Source organism: Phalangium opilio, unplaced genomic scaffold, assembly GCF_054372755.1.
Source record: "Phalangium opilio isolate 3A_F unplaced genomic scaffold, DU_Popi_V2 ptg000011l_1, whole genome shotgun sequence".
Taxonomy (NCBI): Eukaryota; Metazoa; Arthropoda; class Arachnida; order Opiliones; family Phalangiidae; genus Phalangium; species Phalangium opilio.
In genome coordinates, this window is record NW_028324147.1 from 10,983,591 (window position 1) to 11,003,027 (window position 19,437).

At 38.1% G+C, this 19,437-nt stretch overlaps 2 protein-coding genes and 1 long non-coding RNA gene across 10 annotated transcripts in view; 2 read left to right on the top strand and 1 right to left on the bottom strand.

Annotated features, from left to right (window-relative positions):
• Positions 1–4,969, top strand: part of LOC149712123 (transient receptor potential cation channel subfamily M member-like 2) — a 47,963-nt gene extending 42,994 nt beyond the window's left edge. For 6 of the 8 annotated variants that reach the window (XM_089860704.1, XM_089860706.1, XM_089860707.1 and 3 more), the window contains 8 exons: positions 216–420; positions 885–1,037; positions 1,689–1,775; positions 1,840–1,930; positions 2,966–3,064; positions 3,166–3,242; positions 3,365–3,464; positions 4,827–4,969. In XM_089860704.1, coding sequence (XP_089716830.1) covers positions 216–420; positions 885–1,037; positions 1,689–1,775; positions 1,840–1,930; positions 2,966–3,064; positions 3,166–3,242; positions 3,365–3,464; positions 4,827–4,937 — 923 coding nt within the window. In that variant the 3' untranslated portion in view covers positions 4,938–4,969. The other 2 variants (XM_089860705.1, XM_089860711.1) reach the window with 2 other exon arrangements.
• Positions 4,970–8,144: 3,175 nt separating this feature from the next.
• Positions 8,145–9,592, bottom strand: LOC149712124 (uncharacterized). Its single transcript, XR_016375716.1, has 3 exons — positions 9,092–9,592; positions 8,578–8,618; positions 8,145–8,505 (listed from the first exon to the last, which is right to left on the bottom strand). It is a non-coding gene; the product is annotated as an uncharacterized LOC149712124 (long non-coding RNA).
• A 2,054-nt stretch (positions 9,593–11,646) lies between these two features.
• Positions 11,647–18,784, top strand: LOC149712125 (uncharacterized). Its single transcript, XM_089860712.1, has 2 exons — positions 11,647–13,347; positions 17,882–18,784. The coding sequence occupies exon 1, from the start codon at positions 11,716–11,718 to the stop codon at positions 12,226–12,228; it is 513 nt and encodes a 170-aa protein (XP_089716838.1). The 5' UTR covers positions 11,647–11,715; the 3' UTR covers positions 12,229–13,347; positions 17,882–18,784.
• Positions 18,785–19,437: the final 653 nt, after the last annotated feature.

A 19,437-nucleotide genomic window follows, 5' to 3' on the forward strand; every position in this document is an offset into this window, starting at 1 on the left:
ATACTTGGATGTGGGTTAGAGTTGCTCATCTAGTTCCGTTTTGAAGGCAACAATCCTTATCAACAAAATTATAGGGAACGAACATAAATTTATAATAAATTAATTTAACAATACGCCAATATGTAGGAAATGCATATCACTCTTGTTTTGATTATGTTACTTATGGTATCGGTTGAGAAATAATGTCTATATATCGGTGTTCTTGTTTATTTAAGACGGGACATCAAATATGGTGGTCCCGCACCGTCTCGCCAGACAATCTCCTTACCCAATGACTGTTGTTCAACGATTTCCGGTTCCGGATAAATTCGTTCCTTGGGAAGTAACTTGGATCGAGTACGACGCCGTCATTTACAGCAGAACCCTGACAGATTTCCCCGACCATTACTGTGGTTCCGTTGACGAAGACATTCTTGGAACGTGAGTCTCACTATTACTTTACTATTCTCGCTCGAAAGTCGAAATCACTTGCCACAAAAACGTAGCTATTCCGTTTGTGGATTTATTTGCTCCTTCGTTTGAGAAAGAATTAGTATCATTGTAGCTTACATTCGGGCCTTTGTGGTCTTGTATTATTCTTGGATAATACTATACCTCCACCTCTGCCACGGCGAATAGAGAATGGGCACTCACACTTACACTGTTCGATCCTTAAATTCGCCACAGTTTTTCTGCCTTAAGGTAAATTAAGCCTACTTTTATTTGAAGAACAAATTAATATAATAGTTGCATTGAAGCCAATTTCTCAAGGACTCCCCATATGAATACGCAAAAGTTCTATTGTAGTTACCGGTTCTTAGTAATTTCTATGCATATTTCGGTCGAAGTCAGATTTGAGTTATTATTGTAACGTTTTATAATATTTGCTTTATATTGGCGCGTAGCATCTATTCGGGTTCAAACTCTTCCACGAGTATTCCTGTTTACCATTGGAATTCAATTTCCAACTCTGCTTCCGGAATCATCGATCGCCAATCTTGGATCACGGACGAATACGGACAATCCATACTTTACAAGTTGGACGGACCCGTTCCTAGGTAGTAACATCAATAAATTCTCAACTTGGGATTGGCCTCTTCCTATAGCTGCAATATAAAATATTCAATATAGTTTTGAAATTACGCCATGATATCAATTTTAAGCTTAGTTTTTGAAATTGGCCGTTTTTCTTTTTGCGCTCTTTAGAGCTGGAAAACCATTGTTTCGTTCCCTTACGGCTGGGCGCTTTTCCCTCTTTCTTCCCCAGTTTTTGGTGTGACCTGATGCATTTGGGTGTTAAATAAAGGTTCCCGCGAATTTTCCACTCAAATTCTTTTCCAGTTCACGTTATTGTTCCAAGGTGACGTGACAAATTTTATTTCAAATGAAATTATTTTATTCCCCGACCGAGAGTCAAACCCGGTTAAGTATATATAAGCCAGGGCAACCTTATAATAAATTTAATAGTGGATAATTCTAGACACTAGAAGCTGCGCAAAACGATAATATGGCCGGGGTCCATCTTGTTTTCTAAGGCAGTAATGCTATTTGAACGGTTTTTTAACGTTATGACACAACTCACGTCCTACAGGCGTCTTATAGTTTCGACGAGTCGGTTTCTAGCCACACTTTTTTCAAGAGATACCAGTTCATTTAGTGCGGATTCCAAAGATCTCTAGTTTAACGAAATTCTCATTTTATTTGATCAGGAACCCAATGGGTCGCACTGGACTTCGCGGTAAAGGGGCCTTGCCTCGATTTGGTCCAAATCATTTCATTTATGTCGTCATTACCAGGTAGGGGGTTTTTATATTATATAGCTCTAGTAAGTGCATTTTTTTAGATCAAAATCTCTGGTAGATGGTTGAAAACGAGTGTCAATATGGTGGAACGTGGACTTGAGGTTGTGGTGGATCGGACAGTAAATCGAAACACGTTCTACATTCCAGGAGTAAGTTTAGACACGCATCTTATGAAGCCTATGGGAGGTACAAAAATTGTGGAATTTCATAGTCGATACATAAGCCGGGTATGCACGACTCGCACGAGCAACGGTATCGTTAGGATTCTATTATACCAAGGTCGTTCGAAATTTTAACTCGCTGTTTTAACCTATACGCGTGAGGGTGAGACGTAAAAATTAGGATCTGTATTGTTTTCTGGTATATCATGGTCACTCTAAATTTCTCGGGACTGGGGGGAGGGGTGGGTCATTCTCCTGAGCAAAACTTAATTCATTGCTACTACTCTTTACAATTGCAAAATCCATTGTTCATATTCGACCTAGCTCCTCTACGATACAAATTACCATGAATTTATTCATGAAATGAATAGATTCATGAAATTACTTTATGCGATTCCAAACCGTTCCGAATTATTCTTGACGTCACTAGGAAGCTTTAAAGGAAATCCCAAACCATTTGGAGTTGGCTTATAAAATAGGCCTACTGTTCTTTGAATATTTTTATTAGGGGTGTGCGAATACCACTTTTTGGGTATCGAACCGGTTACCGAATACCAAAAAAATATTTTTTTTAAATACCGAATCGAATACCGAATAGTTAGGCGTTAATAATTTTTTTACTAACCCATTAATCGCTGATATTTAAGCCTAATACTCGCGAATACTAGGCTTAACTAATATTCGTGAATAGTTAATACAAAGCAAGAAGAAAAAAATTAGAAGCTCCAATGTTTCAAAATACCTCTCCTCATTGGTGGCCAAGTATTTCTTAAAATTTTCCTAGGCACTTGCTGGTAGTTTTTATGAGAGACAAATAAAATTGGGATGATATATTTTAAAATAAGGTGGGTCTCTCTAGTGCCAAGGACCTAAATTTATGGTTTTCGTACTTTAACCGAATAGTCAGTTCGGTATTCGATATTCGTATCGAATAGTGAAAATGGGCTTACCGGTATTCGATCGAATTATTCGATTGAAACAGTTAACTGCACACCTCTAATTTTTATATTGTACCTATTTTAGTCTTTTGTGACGTCGGATCGTTATGAAACCTTTCGAACTTTATTTCGAACCGCCACGTCCAGCCCCAGAAAGTGGACCAACGATGAAGATATCAAAACGGTAAAATAGGACATTCCTAGTCTTTTCCTTTTTGCGATATGACGAGCGGGTCCGCGAACTTAGCCGAAAATGAGGAATTTTGACTTAAAGCATTTCCTTAGTTCTTTCAGGATTGCGCCTTGCCGTGTAGTACTGTTGAAGACACTGAACCATTCTTGTGCACCGTCGTTCTCAAAGGGTTAGCTTCAAATAAAGACAATAGCATTATCATTGATTTTTCTTGTATTTTGAAAAAAATTGTCACAGAAATGTAACATTATTTTATGAAACAAGAGCTAAATTTTGTTGTTTTGGCAAAAGGTATATGGATGACCCATGGAATACGGACAATGCTTGGAAAGAGGTGGAACTGTGGCACGTACATTATCCAGGAAATGAAAATGTGGCCGAACAACTGAAGGTATTGTAAGCTCGTAGTGTGTCAATTCTTAGAAATCATCTTGCCTTTAACTTGACAAATTTCATTAGCATAAAAGTCGAAACTGATTTTATTATCTTTAAAACGAGGAAATTGGCTGGAAAACATTAATAACAATTCATCAAATATTTCCGTTAATTTTTAAACGATTTTCAAAGTTTCCAAAAATGAGTCTTCCTAAATGATCCGAAGTGAATTCCGCGATTTTTACACTAGATGTACTTTAATGAATCTTAGGAAAAACCTAAATTCATTCACCAAGTCTCAGCAAACCCAAGAGAAATCGCGATAAAGGTTCCAGAGTTTGCGTACTCATAGATGAGCGAATTCGCTTAAGCCTTAGCAAAAGTACTAAGATTATTACTCTTTTCGCGTTCTTGTCTTTAATTTTAGTTCATAATTAAAGGGATACTCAAGAATGAAATATTTTTTTAATCGAAAGATGGCGAAAAATAATGAATACATATAAATCGGAACCATGTTTCTAACTACAGTAATTAAGTGTCCGTAATGTCCACTACGCGTTAGTCTACGCGAAGCACTGTGGACTACCCCTGTTGGACAACTATTACCACCTGACGGATTGGTCCCAGTGCTTCACGGAGAAGCGTGACTAGTATTGTCCAATACGGACACTTACTTCTTGTATCTTCTTTAATATTGTAGATAGAAACATCGTTATTTTATACGCTCTTTCGACTAAAAATTAGAAAACATCTATAGCTCGTATCTCTTTTAACGATCATTTCTCGAACTCTGAATCGGCTGTGGTTTCGTACAAACAAATGGTACTAGATGCCACCATAGTCAAGGGGTAGACAAACTGTCCCGCTAAGCTTATAGCGATTTTCTTTGTGGTGATCCAAGCGCTCCCGTAGCGATCCGAAAAAAAAAATATCTTTCATAGGAAAAAACGAGCTGCTCCGAGATGGAGGTGCATCTTACATAGACCCAGTCGTTACATCCCGATTTGCTCCCGGATTGATCCCAACCGCTCCGACTCTAGAGACGGAGCGACCAAAATGGAGCGCTTGATGACGTCACAAAACTGCTCTGAAAAAACTTTTGTCTTTCATTTTGAGCAACTACATTCGGTCCTCCGAGCTAGAGTGATGACGTAACACGAAGATATGGAGCGATCACGGAGCGCTCTCGGGCGACCACAAAGGAAAACGCTATTAGCAAAGGCTCCACCCTCCTCCTCCTCTGATTGGTTCCTGCCTTTCGCAGGTAAAATCGGTGCGTAGAACGTTAGACAGAATTGTAGGGGCGTCACAGGAAACAAAATTTTCTTTTAGAGCTGCTGATCTAAGGTTTTTCTATTATTTTTTTTTTTTTTGGTAGAGATCATTGAGTTGGCGTGTGGTGACGGAAGATGTTTTCATCAAATTGCCAGCTGGTCAAGGCCAACTTCTGACTCTCATTGTTAATAAACTAAAGCCTTCGGTTTTTTAATATAAACTAAATAAATAAAAAGGTGATGGAAATTAGGTCGTAGCCATTTCTTTAACGTGAAACAATAACCATAATCTTCTGTCCATGTGCTTGGATGGATAGAAACTCAGAGAAAAACAAGACGACCCAAGGGCTCGTTATAGTAGCCACATCGTACGAGTGAATAGCCCCTCTATACCCTACCCTTTTGAGTTGATAATCCCTCTATACCTTACCCTAATGAGTGAATAGCGCTATCTTTTACAATGCTTAAATGATTTACCGTGCATAAAATCAGAGTTAATAGCCCCTCGATGCCCTACTCTAAACAATGATAAAATTATAACCGTATAAATTTACTTATGCTGTAATTCTAATATTCCGGCGAATCGAAGAACAGATAGTTTTAGTGATAATCCCCTCGATGAGTTTACATCATAGACTTATGCCGATGCACACTTATCGCATCTTATAAATTTGTATAGTCTGTCAAACGAAAGAAGAGCCCTGAGAAATTTGTCCAAATCGGTGTCGCCACCATCGACCCTATAGTAATTTATCAACTTGTTTTGTTTTGTCAATAGTCGTCTGTAATATAGTCTGCCATAAACAGATAGGCTTAATCGCAATAGAACCAATACATTTTGAAATATATATTTAATATGTTTATGTTTCATGGTTTTTTACGATCATCGAGTATTAAAGAATATAAAACAAAATTAGCGACAAGACACCAGTTTTATCTTTGTTAAATTAGCATTGCAATATATTTTAATGACATAAGTTAAAGTACTTGTCCATAAGTAGTTCAGCATCAAAGCGTCTTCAGTCCACGTCTTCATCGCTGTCTTCTTGCATATTAGTTTTAAGAGGTTCAATTGTGGTTTCGATGATGGGATCCTTTTCCAAATACTCATGCTTTATACTCTCGACGTGCTCTATTGCCTTACGCCAATTCTCTGGTGTTACACATTCAATGATCCTCAATGTTGCATCTTTGACCGGCGAGAGTTTGAAACCAGAATTCTGCTTCGCAACGTCGTTCTTCACTTGTGCCCATATTAGTTCAATCAGAAGTGAGATGAGACCAGAAGTACTGAGCTAACCAAATTCTTCACTCGGCGAAAGTGAATATTCTTGATAACACAAGAACGGTTGGCCCTCTAGTAGCGGTTTCTGAATTTTCCCTCCAAAACGTGAGACGCTCGCGGTGGTAGACGGCCGAACTAGATTCAAGGAGCCGCGTCCGTGTTCGGTCGCTTTAGGGGGTAGGGAATGTTTTTTGGAACTCGACCAATTTTTTTCTCTCTAGTTTTAGCGCGTGGGAAGCGGCATAAATTCCTCAAATTTGTTCACTAGTGCCAGGATCTACTACCAATGCTAGAGCCCATCACTTCTAGTCTCATCTCACTTCTGGTTCAATCGGGTTAAACTGGCAATGGTACGGTGGAATCCTCACTACCGTGTGACCTCTACTTTTAGCAACCTCGTCAATTTCGTACTTCAGGGTTCTGGACTTGTGACGCTTTATTATTTCATAAAGTTCACGTCGAGAATATAATGCATGAGTATTGGGAAAAAGATTCCATCATCGAAACCACAATTGAACCTCTTAAAATTAATATGCAAGAAGACAGCGATGACTCTAATGAAGACGTGGACTGAAGACGCTTTGATGCTGAACTACTTATGGACAAGTACTTTAACTTATGTCATTAAAATATATTGCAATGCTAGTTCAACAAAGATAAAACTGGTGTCTTGTCGCTAACTTTGTTTTATATTCTTTAATACTCGATGATCGTAAAAAACCATGAAACATAAACATATTAAATATATATTGCAAAATGTATTGGTTCTATTGCGATTAAGCCTATCTGTTTATGGCAGACTATATTACAGACGACTATTGACAAAACAAAGCAAGTTGATAGAGTACTATAGGGTCGATGGTGGCGACACCGATTTGGACAAATTTCTCATGGCTCTTCTTTCGTTTGACAGACTATAACAAGGACTTATGCCCAGAAACGTTTGAAAGAGAAAGTTTAGTTATAGTGATTATCCCCTCGAATTACCTTTAGCAATGCTAAAATGATCAAACGCATAACGCTCATTTAACACTATGTTAACTCTATCTAAGCCCATATTTGAATTAACCGCCAAAAAGTTCCAGTCAAACATAACATAGATGGCGATAGCTACCGAACGAGAACGAAACACATGAGGAGCGCGGTAGGAAACGGGGAAAATCGTTATCTATTTAATTAGCACATAAATAAAAAGAAAATAAATATAAAATAAATATGAAAACCCCAAACATACAAATTCAGAAGTATCCGACCCCACAGATAAAAATTGAAATGTATCCGACCCCACAGATTAAGAGGTACCTCAGTAACCCCACCCAACCTCACCCCCGACACTTTAGAGATAAACTAAAATATAAAAACTCATATTTATTAACAAGACTCTATGGCTCAGTGGTAGAGTGTCTTACTACTGTGTCAGCGACCCGGGTTCGATTCCCGGGTCTGAACTGAAAAAATTTTAATAATATAAAATCTCTAACCGACCTCAGTTATCTCTATTGGTGGGTTGAGTTATAGAGTTCCTTTTAAGCTAAAATCTAACGATAACGAAAGCGACAACCCCGGCCACTACTACTACTCCTACGGCTCGGGTCAAACTAAGAGCCTCATCGTATACTACGATGTGGCTAAAAACAGTGTCGCGATGATGATCTTTCATCAAATATTCGTTTAAATAGTTTCTGTTTGTGTCTTCTGAATTATTATATCTGAGAGATGGCAATAAGTCACAACACGGCTTTTTAGCGTCGTAAGTGTAATAGAATCCAGGTTTCCTCTTTTCGCTTCCATTTTTTCATGATTTTAATAATTTGCCACCATTGATCAATGTCATAAAATAATTCACTAACATGTTGGGCCACTCGTATGACGTAAATTTTATAATCAGTAAGAAGCAAACCTAGGTCTTCTTTTGAGTGTCTTTCGGATTTTCTTAGCAGACGGCATAGCCCACTCGAATACCACCATGATCTAATCTTCCGTCTATACCACATCGACACCAATTTGTTCTTAATGGCTTCTAACAACACCACCATACACTTGTTTTCCGTCAAAGTGGTGTTGTTAGAAGCCAATAAGTACAGATTGGTGTCTGTGTGGTATAGACGGAAAACTCTTCGCTGCTTCTTTGGCCTACTGTATACCGTAAACTACACTTTGATTAGGTCTCTTATTTCTAATGGCTATTAAAATTTGGCACTTCAACTGAACTTTTTTTAGCCTATTTAGCAGGCTCTGTCCAAATTTCTTTGAATTTTTCTTCGTTTCTAATGGTCCCCGCAACGTTTCGTTGGTATGGCATTACACGAGTATGTGGCCTCAGTGATGGAGGCCATCAAAGAAGAAAATGACTTCCTTTATCAGGTTTTGAAGAGCGACAAAGTTAAAGTGGAAGTTACTTTTTTTGTAATATGAAACGGTATAGGACACTTTCCTTTGAAATCTCGATCGAGATCATAATTGCCCAAGCAACAGGGGTCGGATTCAGGATACTGATCCTGCTCGTTAAGTGGACAAATTAGTATTACTTAATTAACGTATGTCTCCTAAAATGTTTAGTTCGCACTTACCAAGATCTTATTTTCCAATGTCTCCAAGCATCGATTTAATTCTAAGGGATATACAAGATGTTTCAGATAAGTCTGGTAACAGAAATTAAGGGAGATGTTCTTTTGGAAATAAATTTTGAGTCAAAAATGTAACTTCTATCTCCGTTTTGGCGTCCGGGCCACTGTTTTCGAGTTGTTTTGGAGTGTTTTAGGGATGTCTCTTAGTTTCTTAGTTAAATACTCCAATCTTTAAGTACTTGAAAATAGTGTCCTTGTCGCAAAATGTCATATAAGTTACATTTTCTACTCAAAATTGCCCAAAGAACATCAGAAACACTCTGCATGCGTTATTTGGAAAAATTAGAAGGATTCGAAGAAAGAGTTGCTATTGTATTTTGGTTGAAAACAGGAGTTCATAATAACCCCCCGTCGGGGGGAAGTATGAAACTGGCCATAGAGCTAATGGTAAAAATCGCGAACAACAAGATTCTGTCGTTGCGCATAGAAAGGATTAGCCTGTTTATGGACATACAACCTTACAGTATATCGTATCTATGCTCCTAGGTTTTCGTTCCAAAACTTCCTTTGGCTGGGATCTCCGTCGAAAAGAAAAATGGCGATATGGTTTACGTAGAAACACGTTGCAATTCTTATATTAAAGATACTGGGAATAAATTTGTCCAAACCGTTTTAATTTAACCACGGAATTCTCACTCACACATATCACAACAACACATCATTGACGATCGTTTAAATGTTTTATAGAAAACTAGAAACCCCGACTAAAAGCCAACTTCTTAGCCAAGGCTTAATTTACACCGTTCCGACAGAAGCAGGCGTGAGCCATTTTCGCTCCCAAAAAGCACAATATGAAAATAGTGCTGAACCGGAAGTGTGTAAGTTAATGCGCGTGGGCGCTAAAAAACATTGCTCAATGCTAAAAAATGGGGTAACTATTTCTTTGGGAGTTAAGCGGTGTATGAATCGGCTGAGCTTTACGGCGAGACTTTGTTGTTACGGGCTTTTTAACCAGTTTCATACTTCGGGTTATTATGAACTCCTGTTGAAACTTACTGTTGTTATCGCAAAGTCTGTTGAATTGGGCGTAATTATTCGATCCCAAAATGCTGGTGTCGGCATGGTTGTACGGAGTACCGTCCGTTCTATTACACGGATGCATTTTTTGTGAATTCTGACCGACAGTTAGAATTATTATCGCGAAGAATAGACGGCAAGTTAGGAAGATCATGGTGATCGCCTTTCAAAGTTAACTAAAGGTTTTTAATGGAAACTTTTGCTTTTAAAGGATTTTAAGTTCTTAACGACGGGTCCATTAAGTTGGCCCCTCCACCCAAAGATAGGAGGAAGGTAATGTAGGCAAACGATTGCGCTCTTCTTGCGCTGCAGTGCGCCACCATTTATTTTGCTTGCGCCACTATAGTTTACACTCAAGTTGAAAAATAAATGGGGGGGGGGCAAATTAACGAACAGCCCCACCAAACAAAGATTGGAGGAACAACTACGATCCTTTGTTGGGCTACTTATGTATTATGCCAAGTTTATTCCTAACACTGCAACGAAGTTAGCTCCACAGTATGACCTATTTCACAAGAAGACAAAATGGACATGGGGAAATAAACAACGTCAGGCATTTTACGACGCCAAGCAAGCTTTGAAGACTTCTAACATGTTAACCCACTACGATCTTAACAAGGCAGTCCATCTCGCATGTGATGCGTCACCGTGGGGTATTGGAGCAGTCATATCCCACGCAGAGAAAGGAGGAGAGAAGCCAATTGCCTTTGCGTCCAGGAGTCTGACAAAGGCGAAAAGAACTACTCTCAGTTGGAAAGGGAAGCGTTAGCCATCATATTTGGAGTCATGAAATTTAAGGATTACATTTATGGACGGAAATTTTATCTTTACACCGATCACCAGCCACTCATACATATACTCGCTGCTAACAGAACAATTCCGGCCCTAGCAGCCGCGAGACTTCAACGATGGGCTATACAGCTGTCAGCATACACCTACGAATTGCGTTACAAAAAGGGACTGAACAATGCGAACGCTGATGCATTAAGTCGACTTCCATTACCTGTGAAGCCAGTATCCGCGACACCATTGCCCGCGGAGTATGTGTTTCTGGTTACGTCTTTAGACAACTCCCCTATATCGATCAAAACTTTGGCCGATACTACCAAAATGGATCCTATTCTCCAAGAAATACGCAATTACTTATCAGATGGATGGATGGCCACAAAAATCAAAACTGGATGCAGAGATACACGGTTACTACCATAGAAGGGAAAACCTGTCCAACATTGACGAAATTCTACTCATGGGAAACAGGGTTATTATCCCGGCGAAACACCGAAAGGAAATAATCATGGAGTTGCATAGCACGCACCAAGGAATAGCTGCGATGAAGGCTACTGCCAGGTCCAAAGTATGGTGGCCAAACATAGATACAGACTTGGAAAATGCGGCGAAGAGTTGTAGCCGATGTCAGGACCACGCACCTATGCCACCAGCAAAGTTCAAACCATGGCCAACAACAGATGAACCATGGAGAAGGGTACATTGTGATTTTGCTGGCCCCATAGAAAATAAATACATCCTCGTGACCGTAGATTCTCATACAAAGTGGATGGAACTCGATGTAAATAAATCTACATCCAGCGCAGCGGTCATTCAAAACTTAAGACAACTTATCGCCCGTTATGGAATCATGCCGACATTGGTAACGGACAATGGAACTTGTTTCTCGAGTCAAGAATTCCGAGATTTCACTATGTAACGGGATAAATCATTTAACAACCGCGCCGTATCATCCATCGTCTAATGGCCAGGCAGAAAGGAGTGTACGCGCTATAAAGACAAGTTTGAAGAAAATCACGGGAGACACATCGCATGAAATTGATGTGATCAATAAGGGACTAAACACATACAAACAGGGTTCCTTAGAGGCACGCTTATGCAAAATATTAAGTAATTATCGCCGCACACCCAACAAATCCGGGAAATCACCGGCCGAAATGATGTTTGGTAGAAACATCCTTACATATGGGATGAATATGATGGGATGTATGTAATCCCATCATATTCACGTCAACATCAGAAAATTCGAAGAATCGTCGGGAAATCAATGACCCAAGTATGGCCATAAAACAATATGAAGTCAACGACACAGTCACAACCAGATGTTATGGAGGAGGACCGAAATGGATACACGGCACCATTATAAAGAAGCTAGGGGAGATGATGTATCAAATTGACACACCTAAAGGAATTTGGAGAAGACACTTTAATCAAATTAGACTACAACAAGAGAAGGATACGACGTCCCCACAATACCAACCAGAGTCAATCGTGACCAATAAGAGAAATCATAAGACTACTACACTACCTAAAGAGAGTTATTTGACTTTTACCCCACGACATCCACGGAGACATATCACTGCCCAGCTGGAAACCGCCTCAGCCAATATGTCAAGCCAAAATCCAAACAAAGATCCAGTGTTGGCGGACAACAACAAATCCACTACAGTTCCTGTTACCAAGAGATCCACTACAGTGCCTTTCACCATGAAGTCCACTACAGTTCCAATCAGTCTGGGAAATAGCACACTTCCTCTGGTCCAAAACCAGTTTATTAATTGCTTGGACTAGTTTTTTAATTCAAAAAGTGGGGGTTACTGGTCCTCGAGACCAGTTTATTAATTGCAAATCTATAGGAGAACAAAGGTTGGGACCACTCCGGAGACCAGTTTATTATTTAGGACACTAGGGGGGTCACTGGTCCCAAGGACTAGTTTAAAAAATATCCTTATTTCCCAGACTGGTTCCAATCACTTTGACGTCCAACGCCAGTGATGTACCTAAAAGTCGTGTACAACTATCAGATACTAGGGAGCCTCAGAGCGTTGCCAGGCCAATCCGAATCAAGCGGCCACCGGAGAGATTTGGACTATGAACTAAAGAATCTCAAAATGTTCCACATAATAATGTCTTAATTTAATTTAATGTATTGACAATGTCGTATTTTACCGAAGTGTTTTTGACAATGTTGTAATTTAGCGAAATGTTTAAATGAAAAGTTACAATTTTACAATATGTTTTAAGTAACAATTAATTATGTACAGTTATAACAATGTTATAACTTAAAAAAAAAATTGTTAGGGGGGAAGGTATTGAAGTATATAAAATTGTATAACGCGCCAATATCTGTTTGCTAGGGCTGACCCGAGAGGGCAACAGGAGATTGGCAAGATAGGAGACCAGATGGTTAGGGAGAAGGAAGAGGGGGCACTTCGGAGTGAGGATTAGGACAGTACAGTACGACAAGCGTTATAGTTTTAACCAAGCGAGTAAGATATTAATAAAGTATTAATCTGCTTTTGAACTATCAAGAAATTACTTTACTTGCGTTAACAAACAAACACAACGCTTATTCAAGTCTTTGATTACATATTCTTTAGTGAAATCTTCTGTAATGTGGCGCATTGATTCGGCAACACAACATAGTAATGGATCGTGCCTTCTACCGCCTGCCTATTTACGAGAAAATTTCACGAAGAAAAAATTCGCGCTATTCAATATTAGTCAACTTCAAAATGCGTATTATTTGTTGAGTGCTCAAATAATTTAAATAATCATCAACTTGCCTGATCCGTGATTACACCGGTACTTTCACAAGTTCCTCCGTCCTCGCTACCGGTTGTCGCATTTTGTAGGCAATTACTTTTGTCTTTCATGTCCCATCGCTTGTGAAAAAATAATTGAATATTTGTAAATTATCTTCATATTCGTTTTAATGATACGTAACTGAAACTCAAATCAAGGATCATATAAACACTGCAGAGATTAGGATTGTATATCAATGTCGTTTGAAATATCAGTTCACTTTTTAATTACGAAGTTAATGGCTACCGCTCCCTTAGGTAAGACTACATAATGGCTTTACCAAATGGGTAAGAATCGTTTTTTGATTGGATGTAACCTCTTGCCTTATGGAAGGTAAGAGATAATACTTAGTATTTATACAATATCCATGGTTTTAGTCAGCCCATATACTCCACAGCTAACATTATACTTACAGCAGTGTAAAATTTTAAATCTATAAAGCAGATGTCTATAATTAAATAGAAAGATAATTATTAAAAAAAATTATTATTACACAATTTTCGCCCTTTTGATGGAAGGGGCGGGTTATTTTATTCTTGAATGATTCCCATTATTCCCAAACCCATTTTCTTCGTTTGTTTTGAAGGTGATTAATAATCATTTCTAATATGTTGAAAAAAAAAATGGGCTTGACAGAAATTTCTCAGTTTTTGACTAAGGTCCTTTGCTAGCTGCTAACTATAGTGCATCCGAGTATGTTAGTTTCTGCTTACCGCCGTATTCGCAAAATAATTTGTGCAAGTCCGAGGCTACTTTCATTTCGTCAGTAGAATACGAAGTTCCGTTCGCTGGTTTGCACGGCTCTGGTTCACGTCGGTTCGGCGGAGTACTTGCCTCCGCTTTTTTGGTCGGCGGAGTAGTTGCCTCCGCTTTTTTGGTCGGCGGAGTAGTTTCCTCCGCTTCTTTGGTCGGCGTAGTTACGACCTCTTTTACGCATGTTACCTCCGCTGGTTTGGATGGCTCCACTTCTAATTTAGTTTGGAAAGCCGTAGTTCCGTCCTCTCTCATACATGGCTCCATTTCTAATTTAGTTTGGAAAGCCGTAGTTCCGTCCTCTCTCATACATGCCTCCATTTCTAATTTAGTTTGGAAAGCCGTAGTTCCGTCCTCTCTCATACATGCCTCCATTTCTAATTTAGTTTGGAAAGCCGTAGTTCCGTCCTCTCTCATACATGGCTCCATTTTTAATTTAGTTTGGAAAGCCGTAGTTCCGTCCTCTCTCATACATGGCTCCATTTCTAATTTAGTTTGGAAAGCCGTAGTTCCGTCCTCTCTCATACATGGCTCCATTTCTAATTTAGTTTGGAAAGCCGTAGTTCCGTCCTCTCTCATACATGGCTCCATTTCTAATTTAGTTTGGAAAGCCGTAGTTCCGTCCTCTCTCATACATGGCTCCATTTCTAATTTAGTTTGGAAAGCCGTAGTTCCGTCCTCTCTCATACATGGCTCCATTTCTAATTTACTTTGGAAAGCCGTAGTTCCGTCCTCTCTCATACATGGCTCCATTTCTAATTTACTTTGGTAAGTCTCCTCTACCACAGTAAGCACGATGATGGCGAAGAACGTGGCGCAAGTTTTGAAGTTCATGGTGGGCGATCGGCTTGCAGTGCATGAACTAAAGATCTTCATGGGATACAATTGCTTTTAAAGAGGGTTTTAACGTTGACGATATTTCAAAAAGTGCAATTTTCATAATGGTCTTATTGTTCTTGGCGGAATAAAATTACTGAATCAAATTTCTTTCGATATTATTCGTAATGTCTTCTCACTATCTATATTAAAGGTGATGAAATATTTTAGACAATACCTCGATAAAAGAAATTTGAATTTTCCATCATTGAGAATTCTCAATTGCCCATTGTCATTGTCACCCGCCTCTTAACGATCATTTTATAATAAAATCGATATCATCGGTTATAATTGCGGAAATGTTTAAGATAGATCAGTTTGTTATTCTTGAAATCATTATTGGCTTCGTATCACTCGTGTTACCACGGTTAGGCCAATCTTAATTAATGTTTTCCAAAGTTAATTTGAAGCAATAGATAGTTTTCACACATGGAGGATTCATACCATTTACACCAGGAGGCCGGGCTATCTGGCGGAAAAAAACCCGTCTGCTTTTGTCCTCCAGATAGCCCGGCTTCCTGGTGTAAATCATAATGGTATGAATTCTCCGTGTGTGAAAACTATCTGTTAGATAATCAAATCCTGTAGACTCAAAACTATAGATGAAACCCCCCCCCCCGTTTTTCCAGTGCATACCATGACCATATTTCCGCGCATTAAGATCATGATGATCGTATTTATTATCATTTTCACGATAAAGATAATTTTTAACGTAACGAACTGGTGTAATTCTTCATTGCAAATATCAGTCCAGTTAACAAATAGGATATCATACTTGAGAAATAAACATTGTCACCTCGGTGTACGATATGTAGGATTTATCAGCGAATTTATCACTCGTCAGTAATATAGTAATGTTTTCTTAATGTACCCATAAGAAAATAATATATAGCTCCCTATATATTATTTTCTTATGGTGTACCTAATTCATCCTTCAAATTCTAGAGGAACTTAAACATTTCCGCAATTATACCCGATGATATCGATTTTATTATAAAATGATCGTTAAGAGGCGAGTGACAATGACAATGGGCAATTGAGAATTCTCAATGATGGAAAATTCAAATTGCTTTTATCGAGGTATTGTCTAAAATATTTTATCACCTTCAATATGTGATAGATAGAAGACATTACACTTAATATCGAAAGTAATTTGATTCCGATATGAACAATAAGGCCATTATGAAAATGGGACTTTTTGAAACCCCTTTTAAAAGCAATTGTATCCCATGGAGATCTTCAGTTCATGCACTGCAAGCCGATCGCGCACCATGAACTTCAAAACTTACGCCACGTTCTTCTCCATCGTCGTGCTAACTGTGGTAGATGAGACATACCAAAGTAAATCAGAATTGAAGCCTTGCAGAAAAGCGGAGTAACTACTCCGCCGAACCGAAGTAAATCAGAAGTGGAGCCTTGCACACCAGTGGACGCAACTCCGTATTCAATTAAAGAAAAGAAAGTAGCCATGAACTTGTACAAATTAATTTGCAAATACGGCGGTAAGCTAAACCGGAAGTGTGTAAGTTAATGCGCGTGGGCGGTAAAAAATGGGGGTAACTATTTCTTTGGGAGTTAAGCGGTGTATGAATCCGCTGAGCTTTACGGCGAAACTTTGTTCTTACGGGCTTTTTAACCAGTTTCGTACTTCTTGTTATTATGAACTCCTGCTCAGAGTAATTATAGTTAGCAGCTAGCTAGCAAAGGACCTTAGTCAAAACTGATAATTTTTTTTCGATATATTGGAAATGATTTTAAATCACTTTCAAATTAAACTAGTTTTATTAAAGGAAATAAACGAAGAAAATGGGTTTGGGAATAAGGGGGATCTTTTGAGGATAAATTAAGTCGTCTCTTCCATCAAAAGGGTGATAATTGTGTATTATTATACTATTTTTTTACTATTTCTCTTTCTATTTTATAATAGCAAAAATAAATAGGGGAAAGTGTCGGACTGCCATATTTTTCTGCCTTTGCCTTAGCTTGACATGCATTTCGAGACTCTCAAGCGCGCGAGAGGTGTTTAAAATGGTATCAGTCAATCAGATTTGTAATTGATGATGTCATTCTTCCCGAAAATAACGCTCGTACGCCACCAAACGGGAGAATTTGGCATAGGCGTATCTCAAGGAAGAGTCACAACCTCCGCGCTCTGTTCTATTTTCTTTAGTGTTATTTTCGCGTTTCAACGAGGTTAAAGTTTGTTTAAAACTTTAGCACGCCGAAATTAAATTAAAATGCCGCAGATGTTCTCGAAATCATCATTTAATTCAAAAAACTCGTCGTTAAAATCCTTTAGAATTTCGTTTAAACTTAGACCCTGGGTTGTCATTATAAGCTAAAACGTTTTAATACTAGGAAATAACATCAATATTAGCAAACTAAATTAATACAATCATGTACATCATCAAATTAAATTGTGGCGATAAACTGCAGTGCCCACGGTTAGCCTCAATCAAAAGCAGCTAATGTTAAATAAAACCGCACCATTTCTTCACGCGCAGTGTCACAAATTAGCTTAGGTACGTGGTGAATAGGCGAGGGGAATGAAACAGATTTCGCGAGTATGCATTCACCCCTCCAAATGCATGTCACAGACAAAGGAGAGAGTCCGACAGTTTCCCCTATTTATTTTTGATAATAGACATATGCTTTGAGACTTTCAAATTCTATTTTCTTGTAAGTAATGTTAGCTGTGGAGTAGGGGCTGTCTAAAATCATGGATATGTATAAATACTAATTATAGATTCCCATCTCTTACCTTCCACAAGGCATGAGGTTACATTAAAAAAAAACCCCATCCTAATACATCCGAAATCCATTATGTAGTGTGATCTAAGGGAGTGGTAGCCATTAACTTGGTAATTAAAAAGTGCCTTGATATTTAAAATGACATTGATATACAATCCTACTCTCTGCGGTGTTTATAAGATCCTTGATTTGGGTTTCAGTTACGTATCATTGAAACAAATATGATATTTGACAAATATTTCATTTTTTTATAAAGCAGAAAAATGGCAAAAACTGCACATATAAGCTGTCAACCGGTAGCCACGACGGAGGAACTTGCAAATGTACCGGTGTAATCACGGATCAAGCAAGTTGAATATTATTTAAATTATTGGAGCTCTGAACAAAAATATATATATTATATAAATATAAGGCACAAACATTTTGAAATTGACTAATAATGAATAGAGCGTATTTTTTCTTCGTGAAATTTTTTCCCCTAAAGAGGCAGGCGTAAAACGGTACGATCCATTTGTATGTTGTCTTACCCAAGTAATGCACCGATTAAAAGAAATAAAAATGGACGCATAAGTCAAGGAAGTTATTAAGGTAATTCAATATTTCTCCGATTTACTTTGATATGGAGAAATATTCTTAAAATGTTATCGTTCTTGCAGTAATGCCCATTATTGAGATAATAAATTTATAACCAGGAATGTATGGAGGGGCTGGAATGGCTAAGGGGGCTCTCGTTGTACCTTTGATGGTGGAAACATAAGGCGAGTCCTTTTGTTTTTTTCTTCAGAAGTGTAGCTCCTTCCCCTACGTCTGTTTAGCTGTCTACCGAAGACGAAAAATGTCATGAATCGTTAAAAAAGACATGGCAGAAGTGACCTTTTAGATTTTTTAAAGTTAAATGCGCTGATTCGCCGCCGTTCGCGTTCATATTCGATTCTCTCAGCCTAGGCAGAGGACCTAGGGTAGAGGGTGGAGAATTATAGCAAACAAGTTTTTTTGGCAGCCAATGAATGAATGAAAATAATTTAAGTGGTAAATACGATTTTTACGTCAGGCTATGACGTCACTAGCGTAAATTTAGCCACGCCAGTTGTTTCCAAGATCATTTCACGCCGATTAGGATTTGACCTTAGCCATTCCAACCCCTCCATACATTCCTGTTATAACTTATGGAGGATTTATGTAATGTATTTATCTCGAAGAAATTAAAATTAAATAAAATACGCATTTGAAAACTATGAGCCGTTTGGTTTTCAATAATTAAGGATAATAACTTATAAAAGACCATCAACAGATCGAGGTGATTTATTTCGCCGCCACGCTGCCACGGTATAAGTTAAAATTTGTTCCGATATTTGTTTAGATCGGGAAATAATCTTAAAAATTTAAAGATTTGCGATTTAAGTACTTTCTTTAATATCCGTATGTTGAATCCAATATTCATTCCCTATAATTTAATGTATTTAACCCGAAGCAATTAAAACATTGGGAAACAGTACGACATTTTTTTAATAATATAAATAATGAAGGATGACTTATTTGGTCGTTAAAATTCTTATTGCGTGCTTCAGTTTTTTAATTTATGTTAAAATAATAAGACTACTTATTTAAACTGAATAATAAAACGTCACTAGAATATTAACAATTTCACTGGGGATATAGCGAACACTGCTAAATAATGCGCCGTACAAATTGTTCTCGCTCAATTAATACGCAATATAGTCTTTGATGGTATAGTTTTTTCGTCGACATAAAACTTGATAAAATATATATTTACAATAGTGGTATAAAAATGAAATAAATACAAATTTATATTTC

Excerpts from the sequence above, each read along its gene's own strand:
- LOC149712125 (XM_089860712.1), top strand. The coding sequence starts at position 11,716 with ATGGCCATAAAACAATATGAAGTCAACGACACAGTCACAACCAGATGT.